The 24,845-nt window shown below is 54.7% G+C and overlaps 1 protein-coding gene across 1 annotated transcript; it reads right to left on the reverse strand.

The window, feature by feature from the left end:
- Positions 1–2,311: 2,311 nt before the first annotated feature.
- Positions 2,312–3,904, reverse strand: LOC121043072 (lymphocyte antigen 6H-like). The gene is made up of 4 exons (XM_040494591.1): positions 3,782–3,904; positions 3,574–3,630; positions 3,234–3,353; positions 2,312–2,939 (listed from the first exon to the last, which is right to left on the reverse strand). Exons 2-4 carry the CDS (start codon positions 3,623–3,625, stop codon positions 2,683–2,685), a joined length of 429 nt encoding a protein of 142 aa, XP_040350525.1. The 5' UTR covers positions 3,626–3,630; positions 3,782–3,904; the 3' UTR covers positions 2,312–2,682.
- Between the last annotated feature and the right edge of the window lie 20,941 nt (positions 3,905–24,845).

Genomic DNA, 24,845 nt, shown 5'->3' on the forward strand with positions numbered 1-24,845 from the left:
CAGGGAAAGGTCGGGGAGGTGGGGGAGGCCAGGAGCCCGGATCCTCTGGCTCTGGGTGGGCTGGGGGCGGCCCCTCGCCACACTGGGTGCCCAGCCTCTTGGCCTGCTGCCTTCCGGGCTAAAGGATCCCAGATGTCTTGGAGCTCCTCACCATCCCTCTGCTGCTCAGGCTGGGCCAGGCCCTAGAGGGTGGGAGTATAGTTCTGAGGAAGAGGGTACCGGAGGGAGGCCGTGGCCTTGTTCTCGCCCAAGGCCCACCCAAGAGTTCCACTGGTGTAACATGCCCTCCCCAAACACGCACGTAGCACGCATAACACACACGTAACACCCACCCACACGACACACGACACACACAACACACAGGCATACAGTACGCACGCACACCAGAACCATACACCACTCATGTGCAGCATCGCACCCATGCACGCACCACACATACACATGCACGCTGCCCCCCGACACCTGGCAGGCCAGGAGGCCTTCCTGCCAAGTGTGACTGGCAGCTGGGCCGTTGAGGCAAGCGAGGCCATTCACCCATTGCACGGAAAGGAGAGCGGGGTGCGGGACAGGGGACACTTGGTCCTAACTGTGCGGAGGGTCCAGGCGGGATAGAACTGAATCCGGGACAGATGGAAAGAGCCACTCTGACTCAAGTTGGTCAGCTTACCCCAGGCCACTGCTATTCAAGCCCGTGCCCAGCGGCCTCCCTCAGATAGGAACACGTTCAGGGTGGGCTGGGGGCGATGGGGTCGGACCTGGGACCTCGCCCCTTGTGGTGCCTGGAGACCCTGGGTGAGGAGGCTGGGGACCGGGCTGGGAGTGTAGTGCCTGTTCCAGGACTGGGCTCTGGCCCCCAGGAACGTCTGGTGTGCAGCGGGGACCTTGGAACAGGGTCTGCGTGCAGCTCTGTGAGAGTCAGTGCTGATTTCCTGTTTTTGACCCCGGTTATGTAAGAAGTTAGTGTGCGGGGAAGCTGAGTGAAGGGAAGATAGGAACTGTGTACTATTTTTGAAACTTCTTTGTGTGAACTGATTTCAGAATGAAAAGCTGAAACGTTTTAAAAGCAGACTGAGCCTGCCCAGCCCTGGTCCAGATGGGACCCGGGTTTTCCTGGAGAAAACACTTCAGATGGATGAAAACTCAGATTGCAAATGGAGAACTTAACAATTTTAAGAAAAACCATAGGAAAATCTCTTCATATAGTAACAGAAAATATTTTGAAGTAACCCACTAGTACATTTAAGAATATTAATGGTGAGGGGCGCCTGGGTGGCGCAGTCGGTTAGGCGTCCGACTTCAGCCAGGTCACGATCTCGCGGTCCGTGAGTTCGAGCCCCGCGTCGGGCTCTGGGCTGATGGCTCGGAGCCTGGAGCCTGTTTCCGATTCTGTGTCTCCCTCTCTCTCTGCCCCTCCCCTGTTCATGCTCTGTCTCTCTCTGTCCCAAAAATAAAATAAAAACGTTGAAAAAAAAATAAAAATAAATAAATTAAAAAAAAAACTGTTTAAGAATATTAATGGTGAAAAAGTTTGCCTGTAATCATGATACAGCAGTAAAAAAAGACACATACTAAAATACTTTCAATAATCAGTACTAGTTATCAAGATGGACCGATTAAAAAGCCCGAGGAAATTAACTGGCCGGGAGGCACGGACTAGCGGCTCTGGCTGTGGCTGCTGCAGGGGGATGGGACCCAGTGCGCCCCGGGGGGGGGGGGGGGGGCCCGGTCGCCAGAGAGAAGTCACAGGGGCAGGCCAGAGATGTGGGCCCAAGGTCACCCAGGGGACAGCGTGGCAAGGTCAGCAGTCTGGAGACTGGCCCACCAGCCGTGGTTCTCCTAACTCCTCTGCCCACAAGCACCTCTGTGCCTCACGTAGGTGCCCTGGCTCCGGAGCCCTCCCCCATCTCACTGTGGGTGGGGCGTGTAGGGTCAGGGTGTGTGGGTTGAGAAGGTGTGAAGGAGGGAAGGAACCAGCCCAGGCCCCCTCTTCCACCACCACCCCCTGCCTCTGCTGAGGATTCCCCCCCGCACAGCGGCCACCAGAGGCCCTGGGAAGATGCCTCCCTGGGAAGTCCCGGGTAGGCCCCCGGTGGGGCTGGGGGGGGTGGGGTCAGGGAGGATGCACTGGACGCTTCATGGGGAGGAGAGGAAGCCATCACCCAGCGGTGCAGGGCTGACCCCAGGTCACAGCCCCTGGGCCACGGGCGCTTGCCTGGCTGAGGCAAAACCGAGCGGAAGCCGAGTGTCCCTCCCAGGCAGGCCACAGGAGCCACCCACCCTGCCCCGGCGGGGCGAAGCAAGCAAAGAACGCTGGGGTGTTGAAAGCGTTTATTCTCTTTCGGTCTTGACTGGCACACCATTAGCGGGCCCCGGGCTGCGCTGTGGGCTCTGCTTTCCTGGGGGCCCCCGTCCAGCCGGGGCTTAGCGGCCTCTGCATCTTGGGTCGGTGGTCAATCCATGGTGTTTGCAAAACGGGACAGACTTGTTGGTGCGGCAGGGCCCTGGGCGCCTGACGCCGGGGCTGGCCAGGTGGGCAGGCAGGAAAGCCTGTGTGTGGGCGAGCGTGCAGGGTGTAAATATGTGCGTGTGGGTGCATATGTCCGCGTGCGTGTGCGAGGCCGCGAGCTTGCTTAACGCGCAGGCTGCAGGAAGCTTCGGCACGCTGGCCGGCCTGCGGGGTGCTTACGGCAGGGCCCGGAGGAAGGCGGGTCCTAGGCTGAGCAGGAGCCCTCCCACCAGGGCCCAGGAGCTGCGCGCCACCTGGGCCACCCCGTTACAGAGGTCCTTTTCACAGCACGTCACCTCCTGCACTTCGAACTTAGTCGGGACCCCCTGGCTCAGGCTCCCAGGGTTGGTCATCTGTGAGAGCTGCGTCATAATATTCGAGGCCACCTCGCAGGAGGGGGTGCAGCCCTTGTGCTTGGACTTCACCTTCTTTCCTGGGGGCAAGGAGGGAGGAGCGTGGTAGGCGAGCCCCGCAGGTGGCCCGGGTCACTCATCCCCTGGGGGCACGAGGCCCTCCTCTGCCGCTGGAGTCCCATCCGGTCCCACCAGGCCCCCACACGCTCCCCCGGAAGGCCTGGGGGAGGCCACCCCTCAGCTGGCGGATGGGGACACTGAGGGAGGCTGGAGGAGGTCCCCTGCCATACCTGCACCCATCCGAGAGACTGGGAGGCCTCAGGGCAGAGCTCCCTGAACCGCCCGCCCGCATCCTCTGGGTGCTGGAGACTCACCAGTGCCCAAGGTCACGGTCATGTCACTGTTGAAGCAGACGCCGGACATGGGACATTGGATGGGCTGGCACTGGCTCGTGGTCTCCAGTTCCAAACAGCTGTAACACTGCAGGCTGAGGACTAGGCCGGTGGGGAGGGCAGGAAGGCTGGGTTTAGAGCCCCTGAGGCCAGAACCATTGTGGGGGGGCCGGGACCATGTCCTGGAGGACAGACCCCTCACATGCACAAAACCACCCCGCCTCTGGGGGGGGGGGGGGGGGGGGGGGGGGGGTGCCACCCACGGTCCCCCCCGCCACCCCCCACGTCCCGGTGCAGACCCCTCCGGTGCCCTGATGCTCACCACGCTCCCAGCACAGCAGGAAAACCAGCAAAACCAGCTGGAGGCCTCTCATGGCTCCTGGAAACAACACGTGTGGGTGGGACCCTGGGGGCACCCCAGGCTCAGGCTCCTACCTCCCAAGACCCTGGCCCTCCCTGGATGACCCCTCCTGTGCCTCCGCAGGGATTCAGACGGGGATACAGACGGGGCTCCTTCCCGCTTCACTCACCTACTGACGTCAGGCTCCCTTCGGGTGAGCGGGCATCTGGAGCCTCTTCCCTGGTGGCCAAAGAACTTGTTCTCCAATCTGTTGGTGCCCCACCCAGAGGAAGCGGGGGCCGGGCTCTCCTGTCTCCACCTCTTCCGGGAGTTCTAGCTGTCGGACCCCAGGCAGGACCCTGAGTCCCAGACCAAGAGGGGGTGTCACCTAGCTGACAAGCAGTGACTTTGGGGAAATTCCAGAAGGAAGCTGGGCGCCCCTCCCTCCCCCCTGCCCCGTTTCTGGCTCCACCTTCAGAGGTCGTCTGTCTCCCTTCCTCCCCCAGTCCTCCCCACCCCCCCACCCCACAAGCCTGTCCTGTCCTGCATGCATCGTCCCCGAAAAAGTACCCCCCGAAATCACAGAAGCAAAAAGAAAAAATTTTGAACGTTTCAATACATTGTTTTTCGTTTTCCTGCTGCACCTGACTTCCATGTAGTAATGGGTGTCGAGCAGCTCATTTTTATGGCCTCTTCACCTTGTACATTGATTCTTCGGTTGAACTGATCACTTATATAATCTTAAAAAAAAATATTTATTAATTTGTCTTTGGAAGAGCAGGGGAGGGCCAGAGAGAGCGGGGACAGAGGGTCCGAAGCAGGCTCTGTGCTGACAGGCTGACAGCAGTAAGCCCGATGTGGGGCTCGAACTCACGAACCCCAAGATCCTGACCCGAGCCGAAGTTGGACGCGCGGCCAACTGAGCCACCCAGGCACCCCTAAATTCACATGATCTTAAACATCCAGTAGATGTAACATTAGCTTATTTGACTGGCAAACTCAGAATAAAATCAAAACGTATGCTTATGTTCTACTTAGTGATGCGAACTCAGGAGACATAGCTGTGTTTCCTAAACCAACGATATCCGATCTTATTTACCCAAGATTTACCCAAATCACATAAACTTGAACAGCATTTGGTTGGTTTCTAAAATTCATAAGAGTTTTAGGGATATTTTGTCTATGTGAGCACTCACTGACCTCTAAGCAAATTAGAGCAATCCTCTCTACAAGAGTTTATAAATTATTTCGATAGTCTTATCCAGAGGCAGGAGAAGATCATATATACACGGCACAGTGGACACAGAAACATCCCAGAAGACACAGATAGATGCGGTATAGCTTTATTCCAAAATGTTAGCAGGTGAGGCATAAACGGAATAACAGAAAACTCCCTGGTTTATATAAGAGTTGGTTCTTACCTTCGCCCCACTTTCTAGTTTTCTCTGAACTGCGTTTCTGCAGAGGAGCCCGTGTGAGGTCACCCATCGGTGATTGTGGAACATCCCTCGAGGTTCTCTCCTGCCCCGATGTGTGGTCTCTCACGGGGGCTGCGGACTACACTTTGGTCGAGGTGCTGAGGGGTCGCCAAGCAGCCCTCCGGTGTCTCCAAAGCTCCCCTGGGCGGATAAAACTGTTTCCGATTAGCCTCTCAGCCTCAGTGGTTGTTGTCGGGGTCCCTGCGTCCCTGAGGGCCCCTGGGGGTGGCAGGTGGCCTCAAGTTGGAGCGACCGTAGAGGCTGAGTGTGGAGCGGAAGGGAGGCGGAGAGGAGGCCGGAGGACGCGAAGCAGGACTCTCGGACGCTGGCGGGGAGGCCGGTGGTGGTGAAAGGAGGCACGGGGACAGACAGGTCCTGCAGAAACTAATTTGGGGAGATCTTCCGTCTCTTCAGGAGGTCACCAAAGGTCCAATTATCTTAGAAAAATCTTGCCAACAGGGAGGAAGTGGACAGCTAGCCCCGTCGTGGCAAGGGTAGAAGTGTGCAGAAACCGGGGGCGGGGAGGGGCGTTCAACAAAGGAAAGTTCCAGCAGGGCCTCTGCCAAGAAAGAGCATCCTGAAAAGCAAGAGACTGAATTTCCATCAAGTTAGACTCCAGGGTCAAGCTCCCATGTTCTGAACTGGGGCCGGGGTGGGCCGGGGGGGGGGGGCTGTGACAGGCCCTGTGGTGGTATCCCTCCCACCTGGCTCGCTCCACTCGATACCTTAGCCTTCAGTACAGGAGCCCCTTGTCCACAGGAGCCAGCTCCAAGACCCCCAGGGATGCCTCAACACGGATAGTACTAACCCTTGTATGCACGACGTTTCTTCCTGTGTGTACATACCTATGAGAAAGTTTGATTTACAACCGGGCACAGGAAGAGATTGGGTCCCTAAGTGAGAAGAAAAGGCAGCCACGAGAAGTATACCGTCGTGGAAGTCCCGAGAACCTGCGCTCTCTCTAAAGCATCCTGCCTGCCCCGGCCCTTCTTTTCGTGAGCGGGTGAGATGATGGAGTGGCCACGTGGCCCGAGGGAGCGGGGCGAGGGGGAGGACCATCCGCCCGCGGGCCACACGGGTGACGGAGACCGCGGGTGGTGGAGACTGGGCAAAGTGAGACCGCAGACAAGGGGACCGCTGCACCTCATCGTGTGACTGTCTGGAGACGGGGCCCTTCAAGAAGTCATTAAGTCATTAAGGGTACATGAGGTCCTATGGGTGAGCCCTAATCCGATGTGACTGATGCCTCATAAGAAGAAGACATTTGGACACACGTCGAATGCCAGCATTGGAGGAGGTCATCGAGAGGACGTGAGGGCTGGCCCTGTCCTTGGAACGGGCGCTCTGCCAGCCACTCCCACAGCGGCTGCTGTTCCAAGGACACGGCCTTGACAGAGGAACCTGACATTGAGACGGTCTGGACCAGTTATGGCCTTTACATAAACTTGGAAGGTGCGGCAGCCGGGCCCCGCCCGAGATCTAGGGGTCTTGTGGCTCCCAAGACAAGCCTGGTGTGTAAGTTCCCTCTGCTTATAAACCTGCTACCTACCAACCCGGCCTGCTTCTTTCTTCCACTCTCCCTGTCCTCTGTGTGCCTGGGCCGGTTGGCAAACCAACAGCCAGAGATGAATATTCACGGAAGACCACGCACGCAAACAGCTGTCCCCGCCACGCTTCTCGACTGGCACCCAGAGCACCGGCCCAGGGGGCGGACACAAGGCTTCAAAGATGTGCACCTGGGGCGGGCAGGGGGCATCTGATGATGCATCTGATCCTTCGGAGGGACGGCGCCGGGCTCTTAAAGAAGAATCACGCTGACACTTTCTCCAATGGTAGCAAGATTTTATTCGAGACACTCAACGTGCGGCAGTAGGAGCTGGGATGACTGCCGGAGGGGGGAGGGAGTGAGCCCAGCTCCCTGAGCGGAGAGAGGGGAGGGCCTGGGACATCTCGGAGAGGAGTCCAGGCCAGGAGGCTCTGGCTCCTGACGCAGAAGGGCTTACGGTGAGTCACGGTCACGGGTGGAGATAAGGGATCTCATCCACAATCGAGTGCGGCAGGAGCCTCACCAAACTCCCTTAGCGGGGCACCCGCGGGGCTCAGTCCACTGAGCGTCCGACTTCGGCTCAGCTCATAATCTCGCGGTCCGGGAGTTCGAGCCCCGCGTCGGGCTCTGTGCTGACGGCTCAGAGCCTGGAGCCTGCTTCGGATTCTGTGTCTCCCTCTCTCTCTGCTCCTCCCCCACTGGTGCTCTCTCTCTCTCTCTCTCTCTCAAAAATAAATAAACATCAAAAAAAAATGTTTTAATACATAAATAAACCCACTTAGCAGGATTCTTTGCTAAACGGGGGCAGTTCAGGCCAAAGAGAGGATGGGGGCAAGGTGCAGGCCTTGTCAAGAAGAGGGCTCAAAAGATCCTGCCAGAATTTGGTTGAGGGTGGAGTCTTGGTCAGATGGTAGTTGAAAATAAGCCGGCTGGATATGACTAGAGCCCCGCTCTGTCATTAATAACGAGTCCAGTCCATCATAATCCGGCCGGAAAACATGCCCCTGAGCAAGTGACTCAGGCGACTTCACAGGCCCCCGCTTGGCCCCAGAAAGCCCTTGCTGGACCGTGGCCTCACCTTTTCTCTTGGCGACCCTTAGGGGACAGGAATCCTGACGTTAGCATGTCCCAGCCAGGAGCAATTGGCTGTGCCAGGGGACATCTTGGCCATGTCCAGGGTGTGGAGACGTGGGAGGAGAGAAGAGGCTGGGTTTGGAAGGATGCACGGGAAAGGCAGCGCACCTGAAAGGTTCAGATGGCCACGCCTCGCCACATCCAGGAGGCAGTGTGGACGAGGAGTGAGGCGGGAGGTAAGTTCTCGGCACCCAGCATGTGCCCCACCACCTCGAGGAGCCCCCCAAGCCTCGCGGTGGACGCTTTTCCACCATTTCCCAGCCAGGGCCTGGAGCAGACACAGCGCGGAGGGAGGGCTGGCGCTCAGAACTGCTGTCTGCCCAGGAGCTGAAGGAGCCGCAGACGAGCTCCCTCCTCCTGGTCTCTGGGGCTCTGTTCACCCCGCTCACCAGGCGAGCGTGGACTTGGGGGCGTCCACCCCGTGCAGTAGGCTGAGATCCGACTCTGTCTCTGTGCAGTGTGATGCTCAGGTTACCCCAGACGTGGTGCTCCGAGCCTTAGAGCTGGTCTCTCTGTCCTGCCGTGTCCCCGTCCTGCAGGGGGGGCATCCAGGCTTTCGCATCTGAAACGTTCCCAGCTCCTCTTGCTCTGTTCTGGAACCAGCCCTGGAGCAGCTCTTCTCCCAGGAGCCCGGCTTCTTCTTGGCAGAGCGGTTCCGGGGTCAAACTGTAGACACGCTTGTCCCTGCTGGGTGCCGCTGTGAGTGCACAGACCCAGGAAACACAGGCCACCGCTGTCTTTCACCTGGACACTTGTGGCACATCCGTGCCCTGGGCCCATCGGAACCGCGCGTTCAAACCAGTGTCTGCATGTGATCCAACACGGGGCGGGGTGGGGGGGGAGCTCATTCCGGGGCCACCTTTCCCACAGGCTCCGCCGCCCACAATGTTCAGTCTATTCACTCTGTCCCGCTGCAGGTGGCCAGTCTCCATCTCCCCTCTTCTGGGTGGGACTGTGTTCCCCAAACAATCTGTCCAAGTCCTACCCGCCCGTGAATTTGACCTTACTTTGCCGTAGGGTCGTTGCAGACAGAATTGGCGAAGACGAGCCCCACCCGCCGCAGGGTGGGCCCTAAGTCCTGTGTGACTAGTGTTCTTGTAAGGAGACAGGCGTGCAGGGAGAGGAGAGCCAAGTGACCACAGGGACAGAGACTGGAGAGATACAGCCAGCAGCCAAGGACCCCGGAGGGCGGCAGGGGAGGTGAGGCGTGGGTCTGCCCTGCTGTCTTCAGAGGGGGCCCAGCCCAGCCTACACGTGGGTTCCGGATTCCCAGCGTCCAGCACTGCCACAGAGGACAATTCCAGTGTTGGAAGCCACCTGCCGTGTCGGTCCTTTGTTGCGGCGCCCCTCCCCCACCCATGCGCGCCCCCCATCGGATGCCCGTCGCTCAGGCTGAGGCTGCGGGGAGTTTCCACCTGCTGAGCAACCACCACCGCCCCCCCCCCCACCGCCCGCCATCTGGGGCCGTCGAGGCAGAGAATGGGGCTGTAGGGGCCGGTGGACTGTCCCGGTGACCGAGGGATAAGAGCTTACAGCTTCACTGACGGAGCAAGAGTGGCGAACCGGATGCCCTGGGGTCCCTCCCTCCTCCCGTTCCTTAGGCCCCGACAGCCCCGGGCAACGGGAGAGCTGAGAGGGGGAGCCCCTGCACCTGCCAGCCTGCAGCCGCGTGCTCACATTGGTGGGGGAGCAGAAGCAGGGGCCCTCACCTCCCCCCCCCCGGGGGGCTGCTCACCCCCACGCCCCCATCCGCCCACCACCGTGTCTCCCCAAACGCGGCGCAGGCCAGCTGCTGGGGGCTGGGGTCGGGGGACGGCGGAACAGGGGGCTGGAGAGAAGGGGACACAGACCCGGCCTTCTGGGGAGCCCCGGTCCTCGGGTGGGCTCTGCTGAGACTGGGACAATTAAAATGCACCAGGAGAGAGAGGAGTCGGCTGTGTCAAGCCCGGTGTAAAGGAAGAAAAGGAAGGAAGGGTGTGAAGGAGGAAGCGGGAAGGCCCCCCTCCCCGCAGCCCCAATATCCGCGATCCAGGGGCCTTAGCTCAGGCAGGTAACCCCTACCAGGCCCCAGTCACACGCCCGTGTCCACTTAGCACCTGTTCTTAACGAGCAGTGTGCCAGCGACTGGGTGCACATCAGGGGAAAAGGACACTTCTGTGCCCTAAAGAGACCTGGAAGGCAGCAAGTCGGGAGTGGCTCACAGGTAACTCCCTGTGCCCAGCCCCGGAAGTGCTCTGGAGCGTGGGGGGCAGGGAGGGGTTTGTGTGCAATTTTACATGTAATTTTGCAACTTCAAAGGTCGCAACTTCAAGGTGGAGAAAGGCATTTTTGAGCAAAGACGGAAAAGGGAGCGAGCGGTTAGTGCGCAGCGTGCATAGAAAGTTCCAGAAACAGCAGCGGGGGGGGGGGGGGGGGGGGAGTGCAGGCCAGTGTCTGAGGGGGCCGCCAGCCGGAACAGAGGTCTATCTCTAGGGCTCTGAGGGCAATACCCACAGGATTTCCTTGTGAACAACCGATAAACTCGATAAACTCGGTGAAGAAAGACTGGGCCCTTGCTGAGGAAATTCTGATTGTTTTTGCGCAAACAATGGAATGTTCTATAGCCTGTAGCCACTAAATTAAGCCAGAGGTCCTTCCCACCGTGCGCGCCCTGCTCACTAGGGCGGGACCTGTGTGCGCACAACGTGTCTGTGTCTTAGGAGGTGACACCCTGCGGCTCTGTTCCCTCTGAGGTTCACTTTGGCTTTTTAACATTTTTATTTTCACGTAACCTCTAAACCCAACGTGGGGCTCAAACTCATGACCTTGATGTCTAGAGGCGCGGGCTCCATCAGCTGGGCCAGCCTCGGGAGGAGACTGTGAGGGTTACTTTTCTGAGCCCTGCCCCCCATTTCTAGCTCAGCTTGGGGCCTTTCACTAGCCTTGGTGATTGAGCCCCTTCCTGGGGTGGGGGGGGGGGGCCCCGCCGGGGCGGGGGGGGGGGGGGGGCGGCCAGGCGGGGGCTGAGGTGGGTGGGCCACCTTGGGAGGGTATCGGCTCTGGCAGGCAGTGAGGACTATGGGCTTCCAAAGCCAGGGCCAGGAAATCATACTTGACCTGGAAAACACTGGGAGCCTCTGGACACAAACTGAACCAACCTTTTGGAATCTCCGACAGTGTTATTCCAGCCCAAGTTAGGAGAGCTGGTCCAGGAGCATGCTGTTCACAGGAAAGAAAGCGCCCCGGAGAATGAATGGTTGTTACAGGGTTACGCTCGTTTCTACATCTTGTAGGAGCTCAACATGATACATTAGCATCTGGGCAGGAAGCACAAGTTCTGTGTCAAGGAGCACAGAGTGTGGGATTGGCGCACACGTTAGGGACAAGACGGTTTTCCTGTAGACTACTCATTCACAGCGTAGGTGCCATAAACCTGGCTTTTGGTTTAAACAAAGTTCACGCGTGGTCACACTGATTTAGAAAGAAATCTAAAGTGGCGTCCCCCTATTATTTTCTTGAGATAGAGTTCATTGTCAAGTTGGCTAACGCACAGTGGGCTCTCGGCTTCGGGAGTAGAGGCCCGTGATTCATCGCTTCCATACGACACCCAGTGCTCATCCCAACAAGCACCCTCCTCGATGCCCGTCACCCACTTTCCCTGCCCACCCGCCCCCCACTTCAACCGTCAGTTTGCTCTCAAGAGTTTCTTATGGTTTGCCTCCCTCCCTCTCTGTTTGAAACTTTTAGCCCTTCCCCTCCCCCATGGTCTTCTGTTAAGTTTCTCAGGATCCACATATGAGTGAAAACATTTATCTGTCTTTCTCTGCCTGACTTATTTCACTCAACATAATGCCTTCCAGTTCCATCCACATTGTCGCAAATGGCAGGATTTCATTCTTGCTCATGGCCAAGTAGTATTCCATCGTATATATAAACCACATCTTCTTTATCCATTCATCAGTTATGAACATTTGGGCTCTTTCCATACTTTTGGTATCCGTTATTAGGTATTTTGGTTATAGCGCTGCTGTAAACATTGGGGTGCATTTGCCCCCTTGGAAACAGCATACCTGTATCCCTTGGATAGATACCTCATAGTGCAATTGCTGAGTTGTAGAATAGTTCTATTTTTAACACTGGTTTCCAGAGTGGCTGCACCAGTTTGCGTTCCCACCAGCAGCGCACAAGGGTTCCTCTTTCTCCGCATCCTCGCCAACATCTGTTGTTGCCTGAGTTGTTAACGTTAGCCATTCTGACAGGTGTGAGGTGGTATCTCAGTGTGGTTTTGCTTTGTATTTCCCTGATGATGAGTGACGTTGAGCATTTTTTTCATGTGCCTGTTGGCCATCTGGATGTCTTCTTTGGAGAAGTGTCTATTCATGTCTTCTGCCCATTTCTTCACTGGATCATTTGTTTTTCGGGTGTTGAGTTTGAGAAGTTCTTTATAGATTTTGGCTACTAACCCTTTATCTGATATGTCGTTTGCAAATCTCTTCTCCCATTCTGTCGGTTGACTTTTAGTTTTGCTGATTGTTTCCTTCACTGTGCAGAAGGTTTTTATTTTGAAGAGGTCCCAGTAGTTCATTTCTGCTTCTGTTTCCCTTGCCTCCGGAGGCGTGTTGAGTAAGAAGTTGCTGCGGCCAAGATCAAAGAGGTTTTTGCCTGCTTTCCCCTCGAGGATTTTGATGGCTTCCTGTCTTACATTGAGGTCTTTCATCCATGTTGAGTTTATTTTTGTGTCTGGTGTAAGGAAGTGGTCCAGGTTCATTCTTCTGCGTGTCGCTGTCCAGTTTTCAAGCACCACTTGCTGAAGAGACTGTCTTTATTCCATTGGATGTAATCTTTCCTGCTTTGTCAAAGATGAGTTGGCCATATGTTTGTGGGTCCATTTCTGGGTTCTCTATTCTGTTCCATTGGTCTGTGTGTCTGTTTTTGTGTAAAGTGGCATTCCCTTATATCTCAGGCCTTTAGAGAGGTTTTTCTCTTACCAGAGCACCAGGCAGAGGCAGTGGTGGGCTATCTGTGTGCCCTATCTGTGTTCCTGGTAAAAGTAGCTTAAGCTTCCCTCTCTGGCACCTACTGTTCTGCAGGTGACATTAATCTGAATCACCCTGCCTGCACCTGCACTCACAGATCACCATGGTCATACCGTTTCCAGAAGTGGGGACTGAGGCTGGGTATTGGAGCCACTTGCCCTCCTGGGTGGACAGCCCTCAGGCCCAGCACTCCTTCTGCTCTGGGTCGAAGGGCCAAGTCCCTGTAGGGCTGGGGTCAGAAGCTGGTGCCCCCCCCCCCCCCCCCCCCCGGTTCCTGCTGCCCCTGCCTGGGGAGATGGGAGGCTGGTGGGGGGCAGGCTGAGTGTGGGAGCAGAGGGAGGCAGGGTGGGGCTGGGTGAGGTGCAGAGGGGATGGGAGGAGGAGCCTGGGGCTTTGAGTTTCTATTTCCTGCAGGCTGGGGGAAGGTAGGTAGGGTGGGGAGGGGCGGGGCTGGGGAAAAGAACCTTGCTGGGTGGCCCTGCCCCAGACTCTCCTGGGCCCTGGCATCTGTCCAGGCTGCAGCGAGGAGCCCTGCGAGGACTGTCGGGCCAGGCACCGCTCTGGCCAGGAGCCCAGGCTCCCCAATCTCAGCGCCCAGGTGCCTGGGGATGCCCCTCCCCACCCTGTTTCCGGGTAGCCAAATTCAGCTTTGTCTTCTGACCCCGCATTTCCTGCATCTGCCCACAGAGGGGGGCTCTCTGGGGAGTGCATGGGTGTGCCTGGCCCCTGCCCCCTGGGCTGCCCCTCCCTGGCTGCTGGGTCTGCACCTGCTGGCCTGGGAGGTGGAGGGGATCCTGCCTGTCCTCTGGCTTCCTCCCGCTGTGCTCCTCCAGGGGTGCCCGTGGTCCAGGCCGGCGGGGCACTGCACCTCCTCCCCCGCACCCCGTCCTTGGCATCTGCCTGCACTAGACCCGCTCTGCTCTCTTATGGTTGATTTTCGAGGTCCCCCAGCCTGCTGGCCGGTGGGCCCAGGTGGGACCGAGGACATCTCCTGATAAGCGGGGAGAACAGAGCTGCAGATGGGGACAAAACAAGACCCGGGAATGACAGGGCAGCTGTGGCCAGCGCTCAGGCCTGCTGAGACCTGACTGCCCCAGCCAGTCCCCCCGCAGCCCACCCAGGACGGGTGGCCTGAGGGGCCATGCCAGCAGGCCAGCCGTGCGGGGGCCACTGTGCTGTGCTCCAGCCTGTGGAGATGTCTCACATGGAAAGAGCGTGCCTAATGTCCCCAGGGAGGCACTCTGTGACATGCAGAGGACGCTCTCTCCTCACTTGGGGTCCCAGAGTATCACCTGGTTCGGTTTTTCTGGAGTCCCTTTATCTGCCCTCGGTGTGAGAAGGTGCAGTGGAAACATCGGAGCCTCTAAGGAAAAGGCATAAGAAATTGATTCGGGGTGTGGGGGCGGGGAAGGCACAGAGAGGAGATGGGCTGGGGGGTGGCGGCAGGCAGGGGGGTGGGGAGGAGGGCAGGATGTGGGTGACAGCCGATACCACCTGACCTCGGCCCACTCGTCCTCCACAGCCACGAGGGGCTATAAGGTTGGGGGTGACCATCGGGAGCCCAACAGAGACCAAGAGAAGATTGACGTTGGGTGTTGACCCCATGGGCTCCCTCCTGCAGGCTTTCCTGGGACGCTCCTGTCACCTCTCCTGAGCAGCTCCCCCATCCCCGCCCTCTGCCAGCTTTCCAGCCTGGGCAGTAGACAGTGGACATCCCTGCAGCCAGCCCTGGAGGGGACACCACGTGGCTTCGCTAGGTCCCGCCCCGCCCCAGCACCTTAGGCCAGTCTCTTCCTATTCTTCTGATCTGGATGCAGCATCTGTTTCCTGCTGGGAGTTTGGCTGAGTCGGTGGCTTTGCTGAACTCTCACCGTGGGGGAGGGACTCAGCCTGGCAGCCTTTCATCCCCTCCCCAAGCAGAAGATAAACTGACCCCTCCTCGAAGGGTCTCTGGGGGAGTAGAGAGGAGCTGGGCCCCGCAAAGACAGTGACATGGCAGGTAGGGGTGCCGGCCTTCCCCAGCCGGCCTGGGTTCCAGGGGGGGGCCACACTGCAAGTAGCTGACCCAGGGCCTCGCCCTCTGGGGTTCTGGAAGCAGAGGTCTGAGCTTGGCCCAGTGTTGTCACCCTGGCCTGGACTCAGGCTGCCCTCCATTCCTACCCAGTAAGTAACAGTGCCCCGGGGCCGACAGCGGGACTCTGAGGCACCAGGGTCCCGCCCCCTGCTGCTTGCACCCTCTTGTGGCCCCTTCCCTTTGACAGCAGGCAGGACCTGAGACCTAAAGGCGGTGGGGGTGGCCGATGTCTGTGATTACATTGCGCAGACTGAAGCCCCACCTGGAGGGCAGCCGTACGGTCTCACCCGCTTTGCGGAAGGAAGTTACCCTGTTGTGCCACAGAGAGAGTCCTGGGACAGGGGACGGCGGGTGCCCTCTGCTCGCTATAGTATCAACATCTCCTGTGGGTGAGGTTTTCCACCATGGTTTTGAACAAGGACCCGGGGAACGGCCTGGGTGTAAGTTTCTTGTACGGAGCCCCCTGCCCCCGCCCCCAGCCATGGAACGAAAGCTTCCTGCACCAGCCCCAGAAGGAGACCTTGCGTGGAGAACTATCTCCCCGTCTCCTTGCTTTCTGCAAGTAATAAACTGTTCGCTCAAACCAAGAGACTTGGGCTGCTGCACCCCAAGCGGTGGGCCCTTTGCCCCTGGTGACAGGAGGGGTGCTCACGCCCTGAGTACGAGCCCGCAGGACCCCCTGGAGACCCAGGCCCTTCCTTGCTTTGCCCAAAGGGTCCCGAGTTAGCCAAAATAAAGGCAACCCCTTCATGCTTTTGGGGGGAGCCAGTCGGTAGATGAAAACAGACAACCATAGTTCTTTGAGAACAATCTGGGCTCCGGGCCTCCTGGCACCAGGAGCCCACAGCAAGCACAGGAAGCGAGGTGCCTCCTCAAGACAGACTCCTCAGACTCCTGGGGGGCCGGGGGCGGGCAGGGAGGAGAGAGCGTGCAGCGCTCCCCCACCAGACGCCTCTTTCTTAATTAAGCTTGTGCTTGCTTGCCCGAAACCTTTGGCTGTCTTTCAGACTCCAAGAAAGTTGGCTCTGACGGTGTTTTGCCAGTTTCTTGCGTGCGTCTGTGGGGAAGCAGGCCCGGGAGCCCCCACTCCACACTCGGCTCATCCATTTTAAAGGCTCTCGGGGCGCTTCTGAGTGTTGGCCCTTCCGCGGTCGGCATGTGGCAGATTCGGTCTCTCCGCGTGTCTGTCGGTGGCTTCCGATTTTGTTTACGGACAATGTTGGCTTTCAAAAGATTTTATTTTTATTTTAAGGCCACCGGGTTCATCGATGTGCTCTGTGGGTGGATTTTGACTCATGAGAAGTTCCTTCCTTCATCCCAGGCCTGCGTCCACACACGATTTCACATTTACATCTAGGACCCACTTGGAGTTTACTCCCACGATGCGATAGATCTAATTCTGCCATTTCGCAAATGTGAGGCGTAAGGGAGATGATTCGTTTTCAGAGATAATAAAAGCTGGGCTGTCCAGTTAACAGGAGGTTTCCACCCGCCCGCACACAATGGAGTCCCAAACCTTTAGACACGTCACTTCCTGGTTCTCCCACCCCTCTCGGTTTAGCGGGCTTAGTTTCACGGTTTAGCTTCCCGGACTTGGCGATGAGCTTTTGCCTAGAATAACGGGAGGAGGGACTGAAAGTCTCTGGTCATCTCAGGCAAGGTACATTTGTTCCAATCAGACTACTGCTTACTTCCATGGGCATAGGTGGGTTTCCGGACAGGCTGTAACCTCTGCAGTACCCAGCCAATGAGGAATCAGGGAAGCGACTTACCTCTGTAGTGCTCAGCCAATGAGGAGCCAGGGGAGGGGCTTGCCCGCTAGGAGATAAATTGTCTGCTGTAACTGCCCTGAGTGGGCCTGTCCCTCAGACACCGCTCCTGCAAGAACGTTCATTAAAGCTTCCCTTCACTGTGCTCCGAACCTCCGTGTCCCTCCTTTGATTGGGTCCGTGGGCTTATTTCTTACACCAAACACCTGTCTGGTGGTCCCATTACAAATTCCATCCTTCCCCCAGTCATTAGAGATGAAATCCGGTGGGTAGAATTCTCAGATGGCCTCTGTGCTCACACCTGTGACTCCGTGTGAGTGTGAAACCGGGAACTTGTTTCCACAGAATACAGGAAAAGTGAAGGGACTGGACGGATGCATGAAAGGTCCAGATGGGTCAACTGTATGATAATCCCAAAGCAGACAGCCTTGGTGGGCCTGATGTAATCAGGTGAGCCCTTCCCAGTCTGCCCCACTGTGCTGGCCTTGAAGAAACCCACCCACCTACCACGGGATCTGCAATTGCAAGCACACGAATTTTGCCTGTCCTGGCTTTTTAAATTCAGCATTATGTTTGTGAGGTTATTGTGCTGATGAGTGTAGCAGTAAATAATGCTTTTCAAGACCATGTAGTGTTCTATTTTGTGACTATGATGACACTTATTCACCTGTTCTGTTGTCAGTGGACATTCAGGTTGTTTATAGGTCTGGGTCTCTTGGAAAATACAGCTCCGAACGTCCTGGGCATTTATCTCATTGGACTTACTTCTCTTTGGCACACACCTGGGAGTGGAACTATGGGTTCCAGGGTATGTGTGTCTCTAACTTTAATGGGTGATGCCAAACGTGTCTCAAAGTGCCGTCGTTGTACCAGCGAAGCGTGAGCCCCAGTTGTCCCTCGTTCTCAACAATACCGGGAATCTTCAGTGCCTGCAACATTAGCCATTCTGGTTTGCATTTCTTCCTTTCCAATACGTTTTATTTATTTTTATATACTTTTAATAATTTTCACTTATTTTTCTAGATTAATGGCATGGTTGAGCACATGACATTTTTGGTCAGTTTTTAAGTAAAAATCCAAAGAAATGTGGATGCTGATGCTTGGTATCATGTTCTACATAGGTCTGTTAATTTTCCACATTTTTTTTTTTTTTTTACAGATTCGTGTATTCTAATTGGGTTTTGTCCACTTGTTCTATTACTTGTTTAAAATTTTAGGGGCGCCTGGGTGGCGCAGTCGGTTAGGTGTCCGACTTCAGCCAGGTCACGATCTCGCGGTCCGTGAGTTCGAGCCCCGCGTCGGGCTCTGGGCTGATGGTTCAGAGCCTGGAGCCTGTTTCCGATTCTGTGTCTCCCTCTCTCTCTGCCCCTCCCCCGTTCATGCTCTGTCTCTCTCTGTCCCAAAAATAAATAAACGTTGAAAAAAAAAAAAATTTAAAAAAAAAAAATAAAAAAAAAAAAAATAAAAATAAAAATAAAATTTTATATAAAATATCTAAACGTGATTGTGGACTTGCCTCAACTTTTAACCTGCTGTCTTTCCCTTAAACATCCTGAAGCTGGTGTTAGACGTGTGCACACGTGGGACTGATGTGTCTCTGTGCTGTGTTGACGCTTTATCACTATGAAGTCTCTCTTTCATGTCAGTCACAATGCTCGGCTGCCGGTGTACTTTCTGTGGCATTGGCACGGCAGCAAATCTCCTGGGTGACTCTCATCGTGGCGCATCCGTGTGCATTCTTTGTCTTTCTGCTGTTCTGTACCCTTATTTTTTAGTTTTTTTTTTAATGTTTATTTATTTTTGAGAAAGAGAGAGCGTGAGCAGGGGAGGAGCGGAGAGAGAGGGAGGCACAGAATCCGAAGCAGGCTCCAGGCTCCGAGCCTTTCAGCACAGAGCTCGAACCACAAGATCATGACCTGAGCCAAAGTCGGGTGCTGAACCCACTGAGCCACCCAGGTGCCATCCGCCCCCCCCCCCACCATATCCATATTTTTATTTTTATTTTTTATTTATTTTTTAATTTTTTAAATTTTTTTTAACATTTATTTATTTTTGAGACAGAGAGACACAGAGCATGAACAGGGGAGGGTCAGAGAGAGGGAGACACAGAATCTGAAACAGGCTCCAGGCTCTGAGCTGTCAGCACAGAGCCCGACATGGGGCTCGAACTCACGGACCTCGAGATCATGACCTGAGCCGAAGTCGGCTGCTTATCCGACTGAGCCACCCAGGCGCCCCTCCATATTTTTAAAATGAGAGTTGTTGGGGCACCTGGCTGGTTCAGCCTGTGGAGCATGTGACTCTTGATACTTAAAAATAAAATCTTTTTAAATAAATAAATAAATAAATAAATAAATAAATAAATAAAATACCAAGTAAAATAAAATGAGAGTTGTAACCAGTTTATTCTTTTCTATCTGGTCTGTCTGAACGTTTTCGCCTGTACATGAGGGTGGTCAGCGCGCTCGCACTTGGCGTGAGAACTATACTCTCTTCTTTTTCCCAAGTGTTTCTTTTCTGTTTCCTGCATTCTTTTGGGCTTAAGAAATGTTTTCCATATTTCATTTTCTCTTCTAGAGACAAATTTCTTATGATTCTTCAGGGGTTGCCTTGGAGATGACAGTACACATCCTTGCCCTGCCGTGACCGAACTTGACTTAGCGTGGCCACCCCACCCGAGGAGTTCAGGACGTGCACCAGACCACTTTGTCTACACCATTCCATGTGCTTCCACCATCTTATCCCGCAGACATGTTATAAACTCGGCCATTGTGGCCGTCGTTACTGTTTCACACCAGAAATACCCTTTTCTATTTGTCCAAATAGCCATCAGTTCTGCTTCTCTGACCTTCCTAAAGCTTCCTCTTCCCACGTGTGGGCATTTTATTTATCTTGAAGAACTTCCTTCCTTATTCTTTGTAGTCTGAGTCCACTGGCAATGAATGTGTCACCGTGTGTATGAAACCCTTTTGTCTTCTGTATCTCAATACTATCTTTACTTGTCCAGAGGTCAGGGGCGCCAGGGGCGTGTGGGTGCCTCAGTCGGTTAAGCTCCCGACTTCGGTTCAGGTCATGATCTCACAGGTCTCACGAGTTCGAGCCCCGCATCGGGCTCTGTGCTGACAGCTCAGAGCCTGGAGCCTGCTTCGAATTCGGTGTCTCCCTCTCTCTGTGCCTCTCTCTCTCTCTTTCAAAATAAACAAACATTAAAGAAAGAAACGAAGTCAGGGTCACCAGATTTTGTCACTCATCACTTTAAAGATGCAGTTCCATTTTCTTCCGGTTTTCACACTCGTTGTAAGGAGTCAGCTTTAGATCCTAATTGTCGATAGTGTTTCTCTTTCCTTGTGAACAACAGCAGTGCCGTCGGCTCGAATAGCGTGTCAGACGAGCTGCGGTGATATTGTTCCCACTTACTCTGCTTGGGGTTTTCTGGGATTGATGAATCCGTGCGTTATCCTTCATCAGTTGTGAAAACTTGTCTTTTCATGTGTCTCTTTACCCGCTGTCCATCACCCTTCCTCCCGCTACTCCAGTCTTGTGAAGGTGGACCATTGGGCTGTGCCTCATGGACCCGCAGCTCTGACCTGTTCTTTCTACTGCTTTGTTCTCTCCAAGCATCACTTGGGCTATGAGTGTTGTCCTGCCCCTCCCTACTTTCCTACTGTCTTCTGCTCTTGAATTCACCCAAATGAGTTCTTAACATCAGATGCTTTATTTTTCAACTCCAGAATATGCTGGTTAGTTTTATGTGTCACTTTTGCTGGGCCACAGTACCCTGATGCCGAGGTCCCGCCCCAGCAGGTCCGGGGGTTCCCGAAGGATGAACGGCGTCGGTGAAAATAACAAATGGACACGGACAACGGCAGTGGGTTCGACTGGCCGCTTTATTGTGGCAAGCATGGCCTTACATTTGTTAGCAATTTTCTTGTGGCGTGCATTATCTATGTTTCTCGGCATTACCTAATTCTAAAAACGTTCCTTTGTGTAATCACCCATTAAGGAACAACATAGTTATTTTCTTGTAAATTTCCCTCCTGCCCTTTCAAGGTCATCTAGCTGTCAACACCTCAAGTGGAACGTTTACAGGGACGTGACTTCTTAATGGCACAAGGAACAAAGGAACAAAAGCGTTCGCTTTGGTCTGGGTGCCGGGAGGGAGCCAGGAGGGCCCTGGAAACCCACGCCTTATGCGCTCCCAGAGAAACAATGTTTACCTGGGAACTAATGAGCCATTCTGTACCTTAACCCCCCCAGGTCCGGTTATCATCTGGAATGCCTCCTGGGGGCCAAGCGGGCCTAGGGGTTGGAGCAACGTGTATCCATAGGTACATTCCTTTGTTGCCGGAGTGGGGATTTCGAACCCATTCGTCCCCCTCCTCGGCTGGGAAATATATGGGCCCATCCTTCCTTTGGGTAGAGGAGTCTTTCTAGGGGGTGGCAAGGGCTGGATGCAGGGCCGCATGATTTCCCTGCGGAATCTTATGTCTTTCCCCAGTGGTTCTTCTCCCGGGGGGCCTGTCGTGGGCAATCCCAACAGACAAATCCCCAGGCACTTTCATTGGTAGGGGGGCTGCCCCGACCAACGCCAAGGCCAAATTACATAAAAGCAGGAGGACAAGAAGCTTCCCTTCTGGAGGGCCACCATGCAGCCCCGATCCGTCCACCGCCCGGGGCCCTGCCATCAGGCTCCTTGGATAGCTTGGCTTCCAGCACCCTGATATGTAGCCCAACACTATTCTGGATGTTTCTGGGAGGGTGTTCATAGATAAGATTGACCTTTCAGTTGGTGACATTCCAATAAAGCAGATTGCTCTCCGAAACGTGGGTGGGCCTCTCCCAATCAGTTGAAGATCTGAATCGCATAAAAGACTAACTTCCCCCAAGCGAGAGGCCATCCTGCAGCAAACAGCCTTCAGACTCAACTTGCAACATTGGCTCTCTCTGGTCCCCAGTCTGCCAGACCACCCTGAAGACTCTGGACATGCCAACCTCCGTGACTATGTAAGCCACTTCCTTCAAATAAGTCTTGTTTTGTATATATAAACATTCTATTGGTTCTGTTTCTTTGGGGAATCCTTCTTTTTTAAAGTTTATTTATCTTGAGAAAGAGACAGAGAGAGAGACAGTGGGAGGGGCAGAGAGAGAGGGAGAGAGAGAGAATCCCAAGCAGGCTCACACTGTCAGCGCAGAGCCCCGTGCGGGACGTGACTTCACAAACCGTGAGATCTTGACGTGAGCTGAAATCAAGAGTCAGACGCTTAACTCACTGAGACACCCAGGTGCCCCTATCCGGAGAATCCTAATACAGAATATCCGCTTGATTTGTTTTATGGAGTCTTGCTCTCCGTCAAAACTCCCAGTCTGTAAATCTCTTCTGTTCAACTTTTCCTCGATTTTATTGAACACAGTTGTCCTTGTTAAAGTCCTTTTCCGCTAACTCCATCATGTGGACCATCTGTCGGGGTGTGGATGGCTTTCCCGCTATTCTAATTGGTAACATCCCCTGCCTCTCGGAGATCCAAGAACTTTTTATTGCACGCTGGGCATTGTATAGATTAGAACGCCGGAGGCCACATACATGCGCACTCCCTCCTTCCCGGATCCGTGAGCGCCAAGTACTAATCGCATAAACTCCATCACAAGTGGAGCTTGGTCGGGGCTGGGCTGCACTTGGAGAAAGACTCCCATAACCTCCCGTTTCTCCCTTTTCCCAGGCAGGCCCCCCACCCCAGCCTCTGGCCGAGATCCTTCTGGCACGGTGAGCGCGAGAGACCCGGCTCTGCCCGCTCACTGTGTCTTCTGCTCTGCTGGTGAGTCTCTGGCGCGCAGCTTCCAAATCTGGCCCGGTCTCTTCAGAACAGGATCACACAAGCAGGCTCCTTCCTGGGGTGGGGGTGGGGGTGCTTCCCAGAACCGGGAGGCTGTTGGCGGTGCCTGCAAGGGCGCCGTGTCCTGCGTCCCCACCTCTGCAGCCGCCCGCACAGAAGAATGTGTTTGCAGCTCTCCAAGTTTCTAGCTGGCTGGGAGATGGTCGCTGGTTTCCCCTGCCAAGCCGAGTCTCTGGGCCACACCCATCCCCTGGCGGCGCCCGGGTTGGCAAACAGCCCCGGGGAAGGAAGGCGCACAGCGCCAGCCCACCTGGCGGGGTTCCCACCTCTGGTTCCCGGTCCCTCGGTCCCTCGGCTGTCGCTCCTGTCACGGCTCGCCAGCGTATTTTAGATACGACATTTGCAGTCTGGCTTCCCCCCGGGGGAAGGCTTGTGACCACAAGGCCCGCGTCACCCTCTCGCACGTGGAAGGCGAAGCCGCTCTGAGGGCTGCGGGGCTGTAGGCTCACTGCATCCCAGTTCATTGGGATTGTTTTCCACGTCTGCCCTTTTTTATTACTCATTCTCCAGGATTTCCAGGTACGCTATCATCTCGTCTGCAAACGGAGCTGACCCTACTTCCTTCCATTCGAGTGCCTGTCATTGTCCAATTTTCCAATTGCCTGGGTGAGTACTTTAATAGAATTCCAGATTATGATGGGAGCGTTTCTGGTATTTTTCTTATAATGTAAGATGATAACTTCAGGCGATTATATTCTTCTTGAATATTTATTTTTTTATCTTACGGACAGAGAGTATGTGCCAGTAGGAGAGGGGGGCAGAGAGAGAGAGAGAGAGAGAGAGACCATCTCAGCCGGGCTCCACACGCAGCACAGAGCCCATCGTGGGGCTCGATTCCACGACCCTGGGATCATGACCTGAGCTGAAATCAAGAGTCGGACGCTCAACCGACTGAGCCACCCAGGTGCCCCCTGAATATATATGTTTTTAGTGTTTATTTATTTTTTGACGGGGGGGGGGGCTTGTGCCCACAAGTGGGGGAGGGGCAGAGAGAGAGAGGGAGAGGGAGGATCCGAAGTGGGTTCCAGCTCTGCCCTGACAGCAGAGAGCCTGATGCAGGGCTTGAACTCACAAACTGAGATCATGACCTGAGTGAAAGTTGGACACTTAACTGAGGATCTAGGCACCTCAAGTATTTTTAATCAAGAAAGGATATTTAACTTCTCAGAGGTGTTTTCAAAGCCTGTAGATTTACTCCTATAATATTTATTTTCATATCTATTAATATGAGGAATTGTGTTTTTAAATATTTATTTTATTTTTGGGAGGGACAGAATGAGCAGGAAAGGTGCAGAGACAGACAGAGAGAGAGAGGATCCAAAGTGGGCTGTGAGCTGTAAGCACACACCTGATGTGGGGCTCGAACCCGCGAACCACGGAGATCATGACCTGAGCCAAGGTCGGCGGCTCAGCGGAGACACCCAGGTGCCCCGATATGAGGAACTATATCAACCAATTCCCTGACATTTAACTGTCACTGACTCCTGGGATATAACCTACTCTGTCATACTGTATTACTTTCTTAATGTGCTGGTGGATACTGCTCGTTAATATTTATTTAAGATTTTTGCATTGGCGTATCTAAGAGATACTGGGTCTGTGATTTTCTGTCTTTCCGCAATGTTTATTAGGTCAGTTACCAATGCTATTAGGTCAGTTCCCAATGCTTCGTTCTTGGTATTAATTTTTTTGTGTATTTGTACTGTTTGTCTTTTATCGATTAGGTTAGTTGCTTGTCTAGTTATTTTAATTTTCCAGAGAACTGAAGTTTTAATTTATTAACGAAGGCCGGGGGTGCCTGGGTGGCTCAGTCGGTTAAGCCTCCGACTTCAGCTCAGGTCACGATCTCACGGTCCGCGAGTTTGAGCCCCGCGTCGGGCTCTGGGCTGATGGCTCAGAGCCTGGAGCCTGCTTCCGATTCTGTGTCTCCCTCTCTCTCTGCCCCTCCCCCGTTCATGCTCTGTCTCTCTCTGTCCCAAAAATAAATAAACGTTAAAAAAAAATTTATTAACGAAGGCCGGTGTGCTGTCTACTCCGCTCCCTTCCACTGTGACCCTTCCACTTCCCTTCCCTGTTCTTTTTTCGGCTGCCTGGTTTTCCTTCTCCGGGTTGAGTTGGGGATTTGATCTGCGTCCTGTCAGTCCTTTTCCTTTTCAATGAAACCAAAGTTCGGGCTTTAAAAGCTTTTTCTATAGCGTTGATACTTGAAGGACTTCTGACTGCACAGCGACTATTTGCTTCAAACGTGTTTTCTTGACTCTTCTTTTTATCATTTCTGCTTCGCTGAGAAGTCCCATGTCAGGCTCTCTCTCCCCTACGTACACCCGGGGGCCCAGGCACTGAAGAT

Source organism: Herpailurus yagouaroundi, unplaced genomic scaffold (genome assembly GCF_014898765.1).
Source record: "Herpailurus yagouaroundi ecotype Mexico unplaced genomic scaffold, PumYag 186, whole genome shotgun sequence".
In the NCBI taxonomy this organism is placed as follows: Eukaryota; Metazoa; Chordata; class Mammalia; order Carnivora; family Felidae; genus Herpailurus; species Herpailurus yagouaroundi.

Coding starts and splice junctions, on each gene's coding strand:
- LOC121043072 (XM_040494591.1), bottom strand. CDS start 3,625: ATGAGAGGCCTCCAGCTGGTTTTGCTGGTTTTCCTGCTGTGCTGGGAG. Junction 3,354..3,573: donor CCTGCTGTGCTGGGAGCGTG/GTGAGCATCAGG, acceptor CCACCGGCCTAG/TCCTCAGCCTGCAGTGTTAC. Junction 2,940..3,233: donor GACCGTGACCTTGGGCACTG/GTGAGTCTCCAG, acceptor CCTTGCCCCCAG/GAAAGAAGGTGAAGTCCAAG.